This window comes from Tachypleus tridentatus, chromosome 10 (assembly GCF_004210375.1).
Source record: "Tachypleus tridentatus isolate NWPU-2018 chromosome 10, ASM421037v1, whole genome shotgun sequence".
Taxonomy (NCBI): Eukaryota; Metazoa; Arthropoda; class Merostomata; order Xiphosura; family Limulidae; genus Tachypleus; species Tachypleus tridentatus.
Window position 1 is genome coordinate 185,746,707 of NC_134834.1, and position 13,901 is coordinate 185,760,607.

The 13,901-nt window shown below is 35.4% G+C and overlaps 2 protein-coding genes across 7 annotated transcripts in view; both read right to left on the bottom strand.

The window, feature by feature from the left end:
• LOC143231124 (rho guanine nucleotide exchange factor 16-like) overlaps positions 1-1,457 on the bottom strand; it is a 34,345-nt gene extending 32,888 nt beyond the window's left edge. For 2 of the 6 annotated variants that reach the window (XM_076465738.1, XM_076465745.1), the window contains exon 1: positions 1,333-1,450. The gene's annotated coding sequence lies outside the window, so the exon portion shown is untranslated. Of the gene's footprint in view, positions 1-690; positions 928-1,332 lie in introns of those variants that run through there. The other 4 variants (XM_076465741.1, XM_076465740.1, XM_076465742.1 and 1 more) reach the window with 4 other exon arrangements.
• A 6,803-nt stretch (positions 1,458-8,260) lies between these two features.
• Positions 8,261-13,387, bottom strand: LOC143228603 (uncharacterized). The gene is made up of 2 exons (XM_076459829.1): positions 13,086-13,387; positions 8,261-9,764 (listed from the first exon to the last, which is right to left on the bottom strand). The coding sequence occupies exon 2, from the start codon at positions 9,482-9,484 to the stop codon at positions 8,261-8,263; it is 1,224 nt and encodes a 407-aa protein (XP_076315944.1). The 5' UTR covers positions 9,485-9,764; positions 13,086-13,387.
• Between the last annotated feature and the right edge of the window lie 514 nt (positions 13,388-13,901).

Below are 13,901 nucleotides of genomic sequence, written 5' to 3' on the forward strand. Positions count from 1 at the left end.
TCTTCATCTATAAAAATTAATGAAATTCAATGTTTCAAGCTATTTGCTTTTGAGGAACCATAAGTCAGGACATGATCTATGTACATTGAGGAACCACTAAGTCAGGACATGATGTATGTACATTGAGAAACCACTAAGTCAGGACATGATGACTGTACATTGAGGAACCACTAAGTCAGGACAAGATGTATGTACATTGAATTTGGTAACCTTCCATTTAAGCTAATGGTTATTGGAGGTATTGGCAGAATGTACTAATTACTATTTCATTCTTATATTTTATGTTAATTTGTTAACAGTTTCACAGTAACACACTGCTTCTAGATGGAGGCACCAAGGACATCTTAACAAGTGTACTCTTTTCACTCCTATGTTTTGTTACTTGCTGATTAAAAAGAGAACCAAAGTTTCAAAGAATTAGGTTCAACTGCTTGTTTTATATCCAGATAGTCTTATCTACTCATGACATAATGTGAACATGCTTTAAATAAATGCCATTCAGAAAAATCCCAAAGGGTAAGAAAGAAAAGACATGTCATGACAAAGTTGTATCAGTTTCTGACTTCAATTCAAGCACTGTTAATTATCAGAGGATTTAGATTACTAGACACCAAGCAGGTATAGTATCTCTGTAGACTCAAAATCTGACAAACAATTCGTTGTTTACGTATCCTAGAAAACGTTACCTACCTTGGAAAGCAGAATAATCTAGAAAGAAGCTGTCTGTCAATCTTAAAATTATATTTTTTTGAATAAGATTGAATTATGTTCACATGTGAATTAAATTGGAACTGGTTGGGTAACAATAAGCTGACAGTTAATTTGTTTAGTAGTTCTAAACTAACCAACATCGGATACACATGGCTTTCTGGGTAGCATGCCAGGATGTGGATTGGTTTTGGTTTGTTTTTAATTTCGCGCATAGCTACATAAGGGCTATTTGCACAGCTGTCCCTATTTTAGCAGTGTAAGACTAGAGGGAAGGCAGCTAGTAATCACCACCCACTGCCAACTCTTGGGTTACTCTGTTACCAATGGATAGTGGGATTGACCATATACATAGATTACATTCTAAATCTAATGACATAATGCTATTAATACTATTATGCAGATTATTATAAATATAGTTATTTTAACTAGTTTCTCATAAATATAAAAGTAATTATTTCAGGGCAATTCACGCTGGATTTTCAAATTACATTAACTGTAACAAATGCCAGAAAATATCTGTGTTTTATCTAATTTATTATGAATATTTTTATCCATTAATTATTAATGAAAAACACATATATATATATATATATACAATAAATTATTTTTGTCGATTCTTACGTAGGTTTTATTTAAAATATATTTATACTAACTATAAAACAAATTTTTAACTATTAATTTGATAATTCAACAACTACATATTTTAGAGAATTAAACTCCATCCTCTTCAAACCCCGAACAGCTGTAACTACTCACCTGATCTTAGTACGTTTATTCTTACTACGATGACGGCTTTCAGGTTTACCAACGTCACAGAATCCATCTTCAATTCTGACTATAGTAGAGGTGAGTCCGCAAGCACACAAAAAACGGAAAAAGACAAAAAGTGGACAGTTAAAACAGCTAGAAATTATATGGAAATATTATATAACAATATAAAATTTAAAGAATCAAAATTATAAAGCATTTAGAACTCAAGCTCGTGGTATTTTATTATTAAGCGATTTATGATACATACCTGTAAGAGTGTAAACAATGCTCTTCGTTACGAACCCCAAAGTAACATTTTTTTTTACGCACCTAATATATTAAAATAACTACTTTACTACCAATTCCGGAGCAAAAACAAACGATTAAAACTACTCTGTCCAATAACTATGCATTGATGTTGTTAACATCATTTTCAGATGAAAATGTTTTTTGTATGTACAATAAATAAAAATAATGTGCTTCTAAATAAATATACTGAGCACAACGTAAATCGGGTAAAAATTCAGTCGTTATACACTGTTGGCCAAACTCTTAAGGCCAATGACCATAAAGAAAAATATGTATTTGCGTTGTTAGACTCAACCACTTATTTGAGTAGAGCTTCGAAAGATAAAAATAAGAAAAGGGAAAATAATAATAATAAAAGTTTTTAGCATTTAATAGGGAAAATGTAAACACTATGAAATTAGCCTAAATACCAGCTGGTCAAAAGTTTAAGACCATACCAAAGAGAAGTCCTAAACAGGGTAGCAAGTGCCCAACAAGAGGTTTCAGTAGTGAGTTTCACGGCCGTCATTGCGAATAACTGCAAACATTCGCTTTAGCATGGTCGATATAAGCGTTTGCAGAAGGCTGGCTGGAATGTTATTCCAAGTGGTGAAAATAGCTTCACGAAGATCATGCACTGTTCGGGATTGACGTCCATTTCTATAGACTTCCCTTGCCATCCACCTCAAACATTTTCAATGGGGTTCAGTTCCAGCGAATACGCAGGATGGCCCAAAAGAATCACGTTATTCGCTGTGAAAAAGTCCTTTGTCCTGCGAGCATTGTGGATTGCAGCGTTGTCCTGCTGAAAGATCCAGTCATTTCCACATAAGCGAGGGCCTTCAGTCAATAAGGATGCTCTCTCCAACATGCCAATGTAGCCAGCTGCTGTTTGACGCCCCTGTATAACCTGAAGCTCCATTGTTCCATGGAAGGAGAAAGCACCCCAGATCATGATGGAACCTCCTCCACTGTGTCATGCAGAAAATGTCTCCGGTGGGATATCATTATCGTGCCAGTAACGTTGGAAGCCATCTTGACCATCCAAGTTAAATTTTTTCTCATCAGAGAACAAAACCTTCTTCCATTTTTTTACGTCCCATGTTTGATGCTTCTCAGCAAAGTTTAACTGAGTTGTTTCGCGATGTGGAAGGAGGCGTGGCCGTTGAAGACGTTTACGGTTTTTAAAGCCTTTTTTTTCCGTAGATGCCGTCTTATTGTTCTTGAGCTTCATTCTGTGTCCGTAAGGGCCTTAATATGGTTCGACGATCGGCTGGTGTCTTGCCGGACAACCCGTCAAATCCTCCTGCTGAACGCTGGCGAAATGTTCTTGGGCCGACTACTTGATATTCTCGTTCCGTATCCCTCAGGGTCTTGTAAGACATTTACAACACCAGTTTTACTACACTCAATCTCACCAGCTATGTCACATTGAGAGAGATCTTGCTTTTGCATCTCGACAATTCTGCGACGTTCAAACTCTGTCAACGTTTTAACCTTTGTCATATTTTTACCCAATGTAACATAGGAGATGTCAGTGGGAGTTGTTGACAACGCTAATGCTAGAACACAAATGACTAAATTTCGTTACGTGTTTACCGATTAACGCTTCGTTTCAGTGTGGTCTTAAATCTTTAACCAGCTTGTATTTAGGCTAATTTCATAGTGTTCACATTTTCACTATTAAATGCTAAAAAAGTTTTTTATTTTTATTTTCCCTTTTCTTATTTTCATCATTCGAAGCTCAACTCAAATATGTGGTTGAGTCTAACAACGCAAAATGCATATTTTTTCTTTATGTTCATTGGCCTTAAGATTTTGGCCAGCAGTGTATTTCAAATACTTCTCATCTCGAGTAGATATAGAGGATGCTAAATTATTCCAGTTTGGTAAAGAGGACTTAATATATGAACACATATACTATTTTCTCGAACGTGTTCGTAACACAAATTTTGTGAAAGAAATCTGCTTCGAGAAAATGACGTTTGAAGACGGCTTGAATGGAAAATAAATGAAACTTTAACAGAAGTATAGCGTAGTAACAAATGTATAACATTTCGAAAGCAGTGAGTTCATTGTGAATCAGAAATACTTGTTCAAGAAGATGATGGTTCATTTACCACTACGTGATCAGCTGATTTGTTTATTGCGTTCGACCATTAAATGCAATAAGTTTTAGGCCCGGCATTGCTAGGTGGGTTAAGGCGTTCGACTCGTAATCCGAGGGTTGCGGGTTCAAATCTCCGTCGCACCAAACATGCTCGCTATTTCAGCCGTGGGGCGTTATAATGTGACGGTCGATCCTACTATTCGTTGGTAAAAGAGTAGCCCTAGAGTTAGTAGTGGGTGGTGATGACTAGCTGCCTTCCCTTTAGTCTTATACTGCTAAATTAGGGACGGCTAGAGCAGATAGACCTCGTGTAGCTTTGTGCGAAATTCCAAAACAAACAAACAAACAAAAAAAGCAATAAGATTTATACGAATGTATAAATGACTACACACTCTCAAAAATCTACTACGTTGGAGATAAATGATAAAACACTTTGGAAGTAATGATACATGTTTACCTTACTAGTTAGTATCTAACCGTTTGTTGTGTCATATTGATTTTGATATGAATTTTAGTTACTCAATAATTGTTTGTTTGTTTTTTGAATTTCGCACAAAGCAACTCGAGGGCTATTTGTGCTAGCCGTTCCTAATTTAGCAGTGTAAGACTAGAGGGAAGGCAGCTAGTCATCACTACCCACCGCCAACTCTTGGGCTACTCTTTTACCAACGAAAAGTGGGATTGACCGTCACATTATAACGCCCTCACGGCTGAAATAGCGAGCATGTTTGGTGCGACGGAGATTTGAACCCGCGACCATCAGATTACGAAGTGCACGCCTTAACGCGCTAGGCCATACCGGGCCCGTTACTCAATAAGCGCAACCAATTCGATACTTCTTTGGTATGCTCGTAGAAACTAAGGAAACGACAAACAAGTCGCTTATCTCTATAACCTTTTAATAAAAGTGTCTGAGATAAGTCCTAGATTCCGGGGAGAGGGGGACAGACAGCGTAAATTTTATAATATAAATGACGGTTTGTGTTCCAGAGTGTTGATGGATGTAAAGGAAGACGGAAAGAATATAATTATAATGACTGGGAAACACATATGACTAATGTTTTCACAGCCGAGTTTCATTGTTTTTAGAACTTCTAAGATAAATTTTGTTACCAACCGTTAAATTTGATTTATAACGTAAAGTTTACACTCTTATCAGGTAATTTTCATAAATGATACGGCTAGGGCTAAATTTAGACTGTCACTTGTATGTAATACGCAAGTATTTTACTTGAAAGGTTTTCAAGTTTTTTGAAACGCTATATTGGGAGGTATGACAAATGGTGAACTTATTGTTAAAACTAGGCTTATGTGTATTAATAGGTTTATCTGTTGCTGGATGTTTTTCGGTTTCAAAGCGACATACATTATGTGTATTATTTTTTTTATCTTCTATTTGTAAAAACTAAAAGTTACTAGTTTTTATTAGTAAAGTTCTTTTGTAAAATAGATATTATATGAACACCAGATTTTTTTAAAACAAATATTTTGATTTTATTGAAGAAGGAGATACTAACATGATAGGTTGGTTTGTTCAACCAGTCATTGATCACAGCTTTTAAAAGTAATTCACAACACCACTACAGACAGTTTTGCCCATACAAATGTGTACTGATCATAAGATGAAATAAGTCCGGAGAAGAATGCAAAACAATCATAGACGGCTCATGTTTCCGGGCATCTTAATATAGGACATAAATGTTTGGCACTCAGATTTAGGGCACCTCAAAAATGAATAGAGACCCTGAATTGTAGGGTGCATTGACCCTTGAAAGTTGCCTTTTTTAAAATAATAAACGTAGCACAAGGAAAACATTTTATTTTTATTTGACACAGAGAGTAAAACATATAGAATAATTGAAATTTACTTTTGTAAAATTATTTTCTATTTATTGGGTGCTAATCTCTTCTTCTCACTTTATTTATGTCTTCTTGTAGCTCAGCGATAAGTCTGAAGAGTTGTGACACTAAAATGTGGAGTGCAGCTGGGATACAACACAAATAGTCCATTGCTCAGCATTACCTTTAACAACAAATAAACTTCATGTGTACATAAACATTAGTTGTTTTCCTGCTTTACCTTATGCTCTAGTTTCAGCTCCATATTGTTTTTGCCAAACAGCAACTTTTGTCAGAAAGTCATTTATCTTTGTTATAAATTTGGAATGAGCATGTTGAACTGTGGGTAAAAAGGTCCAAGATGTCATGATTCTGAGCACATTTAGCTATGGGTTTGTTATAGAAAAGACTGTCACTCTCATTCCTCAGTTCAAAGGAGTAGTGGATTATGCTGGTTTCCTCGCTTTGGCCAGCAGTCCAAAATGAGGAACAACTGTACCTAAGTCTCAGGAGTCTTTGACCTGGGATTAGCTCACGTGATCTCTAAGTTTAAAATTCCACTTGTAAATAAAATAACGCTTTTGAGGAACAAGAAACCAATTTTTATTGGTCATTTTCTGTTGTTTGAGAGGACTATATAGATGTAGAAATCTGCTTATATCATTGTAACATTTTTCTTGGTTATCAGTGTAAAACAACAGAAACAAACAACTGATCTTTATGTGTTTTCTAAGAGATGACATTCTATTTTTTTTTAAATTTAGTTTCGTTAGTATCTAAGTTTATAATGTTCAAATTAGTTTTATTATTACACTAATAAGGATTATATATGGACTCAGGACTAATCTAAATATCTTAAGTTGGCTGAAGCTTCCAAGATATTATTGGGTTTATGACTAAAAATATCGTTAATAATAGCAAAGCCCAACCGATGATTTAATATATTCTAATCATTCTTGGTCCCACTATTCGTTGGTAAAAGAGTAGCCCAAGAATTGGCGGTGGGTAGTGATGACTAGCTGCCTTCCCTTTAGTCTTACACTGCAAAATTAGAGACGGCTAAGGTTTCTCCTCCTGATTGGAGGTTGTGCGGTAGGCTAACAATCTGCTCACTTAAAAAACCAGCTTGTTAATGAATCCGCAAGTGATTGCGGCCCTATGTTCCTTCATGAAATCGAGAGGCATAAATAATAATATAATCATTATTGGTATCAGTTCTATTGTGTATTAATTTTGATATCATGTACTCCTGACAACTTGCTTGTTATACTTTTACGATTTTTCACAATGCGAGTTTCAGTGTTATTTTGTGCACACAACAGTAAAAGTTCTACTTTTTATCACCTGCATTTCAACTCACGAAATTTCCAATTATGACCAGTTAGTTATTATAAACATGTTATACGATATAATACTTAAATATTTTCATTCCTTTGAAAAACAAACTGACAATGTATAATTTCTCAAAATTTTTGTTAAACTTTTAATACAATCACATGAAAAACAAATTAAGTTTATGGTCTCACTCACCTAAACTATTGCACTCAAAAATCTCGTTATATGGTCTGTTACATCCAGATGAGGCTGAGGTGCAATCTAAACTGGTTTTCAAGAAGTTTAAATTTTCTTCTCCATTCTTAAAATAACTGTCATCCAGATCTCCAGTCGTGTCCTCCTCAGAAATGATCTGAATGTTTACTGCTTCAATGCAGTTGTGATCAGATTTTAATTGTTCATTTGTATCCGTGTAGGAATCATTACTGTTCAACGACGATTTGTTGACTTCTGGCACAAGACCATCATTAAGACGGTTGGTATCAGATGTATTGTTTTCTGCTTTGCTAATTACATTTGTGAGTCTTTCAATACTTAGTCTACTGGACTTTGGTACAGACAACCTATGACTAAACCTCTGTGGATTTTGTGGTTTTACTTCACATATTTCTTTGTTGTCTTGGATTTTTGCAATTTCATTTTTTCTGTCCTCGGGCTCGCTTTCTGAGCCATTTTCTTGTCCGTTAGAAGTATATATTTCATTCTCCAGAAGTAAAGAACTAGGTTTATCTGTTATATTTAAACCAAAATTATGAAGGTATTCATTCTGTTTAGAATTTCCACGTGTTTTCTCATCTTCAAATAATTTATGAGTGGAATACACTGATAAACTTCCATTTTTATTTTGAACAGCTGATTGACTTTTAGTAAGTTGTTCAAAATTTCTTACTTGAAATGTTACATAGGAATTAGATTCTGTTAAGCTTTTTGGCTTAATATGTCTTTCTTGGCATTTATCAAAATTTCTTTCTTTCTCAGGTCGTGCCTTTATTTCTTCATATTTAGAATTACCGCATAAAGATGCACTGGTGCTTTGAAACTTTTTCAAATCTCTATTCTCTGGTTTCTCACTCCACGTAAAATTACGAAAAACGATATCTTCCCTCAATTTTACTGAACACTTTTGTTTTGACCTTTCTAAACTTTCAAGATACATATTTTCGTATTCTTCAAAGGTTTTAATGAATTGTTTTACTGATGATGTCTGAAGTTTCTGAATGCAAGCGGCTAACTGTTCACCAGTTTCAAGTGTATCTCCGGAACTTCTAAGTAAATGTTTGTTGGTTGATATTTCAGAGTGTTTTGAAGTTCCTTCAAATAACGACGATGAATTTGATCTGCCACTTTTTTTCGGTTGCCACATGCTGTTTTATCTCGTTTCAAACCTCTGTTAGTGTTAAGTTCAGTGCCTGCCTTTTCATCACTATGCAACTTCTCATCAGTAAGTTTTTCTGCAAACTGATGGTCAAACTTTTCTTTTAATTGAGAAACTTTAGATCTTTCGGAAATGTTAAATGTTCGTGAAATAGGCATAGTGGAATACTTTGACATTTTAAGGTTATCCCAATTGTTATTTCTAGAAGAGTTTATAGAATTCTTGATAACCCCTGTTTTGGTATGCCCACCAGTGATTTCTGTAAATGATGGAAAAGCTGTTTCAGTATTCTTATCACTACCAGTAACATTAGATACAGCATTACGGACAACAAAGTTTCGCACATTTGAATATGGTATTTGTGCAGTTTTGATGACTTTCAAATTATTATAATCCTTTCTGGAAGAGTACGGTTTATATTGATTAGGAGTGGATGAATTATTGCATGGTTTACAAGAAGCTTGTACTGTTTTAGGAGAATCCATTTTATTATCTGACTTTGAAATCGATTTGCTGCCAGGTCCTCGAATTTCTGTGGGTTGATAAACATGGTTATTGTATGACGTTGTATTTTTGTATAACTGTCTGTCATATAACTGAAAACAAACATAGTTATCATTGTTGCTTAACGTTTTAAATGTTTCTTTACTGTTAAAGTTTTTCGGTAATGTATTGTTAGAACATTCAAGTTTTTTGTTACCATTTTGAGAACGGTTTTCAAGAGTTTTGTTTATAAATGCTTTAACGTTTGAAGCTTTCAAATAAATTTCTGAATTTTCATGAAGAAATTGGTTCTTAGAAAAATTATTATCTTCTTTAAAGACCTCAGAAGTTGTTCTTTGTAAAGAAGCATGTCCTATTTCAAACTTATTTTTCATATGAGACCATTTGATTGGGCTATCTAGGCTAGTAATCTTCCCAATTTCTGGTACTGTTGCAGAATCTTTACCAGATGTAGTACTGAAAGTCAGTTCTAAAGACCTTTTTCTTTCAACATCGTTAAACGTTGAGTGTGTGTCTGCTCTAGATAGTGTATAGCTTTCTTTAACAGCAGAATTCTCTTTCCAATTTGACATTGCTTCAAGCCACAGATTTATTTCTATCTCAAAACTTGGAATATGCGGAAATGTTAGATTAGAATGCTGCAATAGATGCTATAGTACAAGGTTCACATCTTGACCGAACTATATCTGGTTCACTGGAATATTTATGTCTATAGATTTTTCATCCGATGACGGCAAAGAAAAAATGCTGATGCTATAAAAGAACTTCAAGATGGTACTTTATTACCTGAAGTGGTACTACATTTTTCCAATAGTGGGAACGACTCACCGTGCTGATACTCAATTAAAGCACCTAAAAATACATAAAAAAGTTGTTTTTACATTAATATAACTTTACATACTTAAAGCATCTAAAAATAGATATGAAAAACTGTTTTTACATTAATATAACTTTAAATATTGGGTAACATAATATTTTATTTTTTAATTCAAGACAGCACGGCTGAGGATGACCTAAGAAACGTTGTTCTGTTTTTTTATTTTAATTAAAGTTTTAGTACCCATACCAGTCGTCTTGAGAATAGAAATTATTTGAGTTCTTAAAGAACCTTTTAAAAAAAACAGATTCATTTAGTTTGTTTTTCTCGTGCAGATACATAATTTACCAAACTTCTGCAGCTAATAATTTTGAAAGTATTTGAAATTGAAAAGATCAGTTAATAAAACCGAAGAAAAAATATTTATTTAAAAAACTATCAGTTCAATGTATCCTTTGCTAATTCAATACATTTTATTAAAACATTAAAATAAAACGAAACAATGTACATGTAAACAAGATGCGTGTTTTCGTATAGCAAAGCCACAAAAGGCTATCTGCTCAGCCCACCGAGGGGAATCGAACCCGCTGATTTTATCGTTGTAAATCTGGAGACATACCGCTGTACTAGCGTAGGGGTACATGTAAACAAGATAGTAGGGATGGCATTTGTCAATTTTATTTCAATTGACAACTTGTAGGCTACTTTAATCGAATAAAAGATTGACCGTCAGATTTTAATGTCCCACACAGCTAAAATGACGAACATGTTCGGTGATAAGGTTCAAAATGGAGATTCACGGATTGTAGTTCAAGCAGTATAATTCCCTAGCCATTCTAGGTCCAGACGACTGGTCGAGTAGAGTTTTTGATATTGATAAAAAATGACGGTAGTCATCACTGGTTTAAGAGAAACGAGATTATGTGGTTGAATATCTTTATTGGTCCTGTTTAGAAAAAATCCATTATGATATTTCTGTCAATACGAAATGATAGACTACTATTTATCAATCCCACTATTCGTTGGTAAAAGAGTAGCCCAAGAGTTGGCGGTGGGTGGTGATGACTAGCTGGCTTTTCTCTGGTCTTACACTGCTAAATTAGGGACGGCTAGCGTAGATAGCCCTCGTGTAGCTTTGCGCGAAATTCCAAAACAAACAAACAGGGTTGCTGATTTATATATTTGTTCACTAAATTTGTTAGGCCTTTTAACAAATTTTCAGTGCTTCTTTTTATACTTGTACACTAAATTTTATTAGACTATTTGATAAGGTTGCAGACTCATATACTTCTTCATTGAATTTGTCAGGCCTTTCGGTAAGTTAGGGTTGCTGATTTATACACTTATCTATAGAATTTTAAGAGCTCCGTTTTCTTTTTTCTTCAATATTCCGCTGGGACAACGGTAAGTCATCGAATTTACAAAGTTAAAGTCAAAGGTTCAATTCCCTTCGATGGACACGACAGATAACCCGATTTCGCTTTTGCTGTTAAAAAAACAACAAGAAATCAACTAATCTTTTCTGTGCATTGCGCTTATTTTGTTTAAACAATGCATCGTTACTGAACATATAACTTAAAGCAATATTTGTAGAGACAAAGTTCTACCTACAACCAAGAATGCTTATTTATTTAAGATAAGATATCTAAGTTTGTTTTTGGTTTTGTTTTGAATTTCGCGCAAAGGTAATCGAGGGCTATCCGCTCTAACCGTACCTAATTTAGCAACGTGAGGCTAGGGGAAGGTAGCTAGTCATCACTACCCACCGCCAACTCTTGGGCTACTCTTTAACCAACGAATAGTGGGATTGACCATAATATTATAACGCTCCCACGGCTGAAAGCGCGAGCAGGTGTGGTGTGACGGGGATTCGAAACCGTAATTCCTTTTGTGAAAGCCTTTTGTAAGTATATTGCATTATTTCAGTTGCATACGAAAACCTCGGGTTATCACATTATCAAAGCAACTGACAAAAGGATTAAACCCATTTTTAGTGTTTTTTTTATCTAAAATTATCACAGTATGAAGCGGAATTCGAAAATGTTACGATTACTTTCGGCGTTGTTTTATATTTACCATTACGTTTATAATTAACAGAATTTGGAAGACTTTCACATTTAATTTTTTCCAGTTTGTTTATATATGTAAACGTTAACTATATTAACATTTTGACTTGTCATTGAGCCACTACGGAGACACTGCTTTCAGTAAAATAAATCACCACTGTGGACGTGAGTCATGAAAAATTAATAATAAAACAAACACTAAATAAATCAAGTAGAACGCTACATCAACTTTTCTCAGAGGCACGTTTGTTTGTTTTTCTTATAGTAAAGCCACATCCGGCTACCTGCTGAGCCCACCCAGGGTAATTGACCCCGTGATTGTAGCGTTGTAAATCCGTAGACTTACCACTGTACTACCGGGGGGACTTCTCAGAGGTATTAAGAGGGCAGCTAGAAAACTAGTAGAAGCAACGTTATATTTTACGTAGAAACAATGGGAATGTTTTTTCACTTTTTACTTTTTTCCTAACTTTTCGTTGTGCACTGAAGTGCGCTTTTCGCAATGTCCTTTTATGCAACGTTTTTTTTAACTAACTTATGGTCCCTTAGTAACATTTTTTTTACTAAAATAAATTTCCTTGATAAACGTCCTGTCTCGTCTTTTGTGGCTTAGCGGTAAGTCTGAGGGATTATAACCCTAAAAATCTTGTTTGAGTACTCGTGGTGAGCAGAGCAAGATGACCCATTGTGCAACTCTGCGCTTGACAGCAAACAAAACCCCAGCTGAAATAAGATACCCTAACTTTTTTTTGTTACTAAAGTAAGTTTTCCCTCATTCGTTAGGCCCCGGCATGGCCAGGTGGATAAGGCACTCGACTCGCAATCCAAGGAGCACGGGTTCGAATCCCTATCACACAAAGCAAGCTCACCCTTTCAGCCGTGGGGGCGTTATAATGTGCGGTTAATCCCACTATTCGTTGGTAAAAGAGTAGCCCAAGAGTTGGCGATGGGTGGTGATAACTAGCTGCCATCCCTCTAGTCTTACATTGCTAAATTAGGGATGGCTAGCGCAGATAGCCCTCGTATAACTTTGCGCGAAATTCAAAAACAAAGAAACAAACCCCAATGCGTTTATTATTATTATGAAGGTAATTTTGTACTAGGTTTTTATATATATATATTTTTTATTATCAGGACTGAATTAACTCCCGGGCTCTTGGGCTCGACTCTCGAGATTCCACTCACATCATGGATTTCTGAGAGCATAAATAAATCATGCGAGCTGTATTTGTTTTAGATGACAACGGTGCTAAGGTTAGGTTTCGCTGTACCTGATTCAAAACTACTTACCAGAGGAAAGGTAGCCGGTCAAAAGCATCCTAACAGCATCTATTCACACTAAAGTATTCATGGTCATTTTTATAACGCTTTTGCACTTGGTAGTACTGGAACTACTTTACGGTGTCGCACGAATTCAAACCCGCGCCAGCTCTGTTACACGGCCAAATCGCACCCAGCAGGCGAGTTAGACAAATAAAATGATATTGTATCAGTATTATTAACAGGTTTTGGATTTGGAACTGGAAAGTGTTCACGGATAAGCGCTTATAATGTTTAACGCAACTTCCTGTTACTTAGCCCCCTGCTAGTACAGCGGTATGTCTCCGGATTTACAATGCTAAAATCAGGGGTGCGATTCCCCTCGGTGGGCTGAGCAGATAGCCGTTTGTGGCTTTGCTATACGAAAAACACACACACACACTCCTGTTATTTAATTAATTAACACGACATTACGTTATGTGTTGATTGTGTTCTTTTATTTATTTGTTAAAAGTGCTCTCGGACATTCAACATGTGTAGAGTTTTCCCTGTCCTAGAACTCAACTGCTCGCAATCTGTAAACGCTCCCTTATCACACTCATGACGTTGTAGGGCTTTTTCCTGCAAAAGTAGAAATTTCTACGCTGTTTGGGTGTGTTTTCTTTTAACAATTCCACATCTGGTGAGTTCACCGCGGGGAATCGAACCGCTGATTTTAGCTTGTAAATCCGTAGATATACCGCTGTACCAGCGGGCGACTGGTATGTTGTTAACTCATTTCCTGTGTTTAACTATAATTAATGCAGTAATATATAGTAAAAGCTTGGTTTGATTATCCTTAAGAGT

Bases quoted from the DNA above. Each gene is read 5' to 3' on its own strand.
- LOC143228603 (XM_076459829.1), bottom strand. From the start codon at position 9,484: ATGTCAAATTGGAAAGAGAATTCTGCTGTTAAAGAAAGCTATACACTA.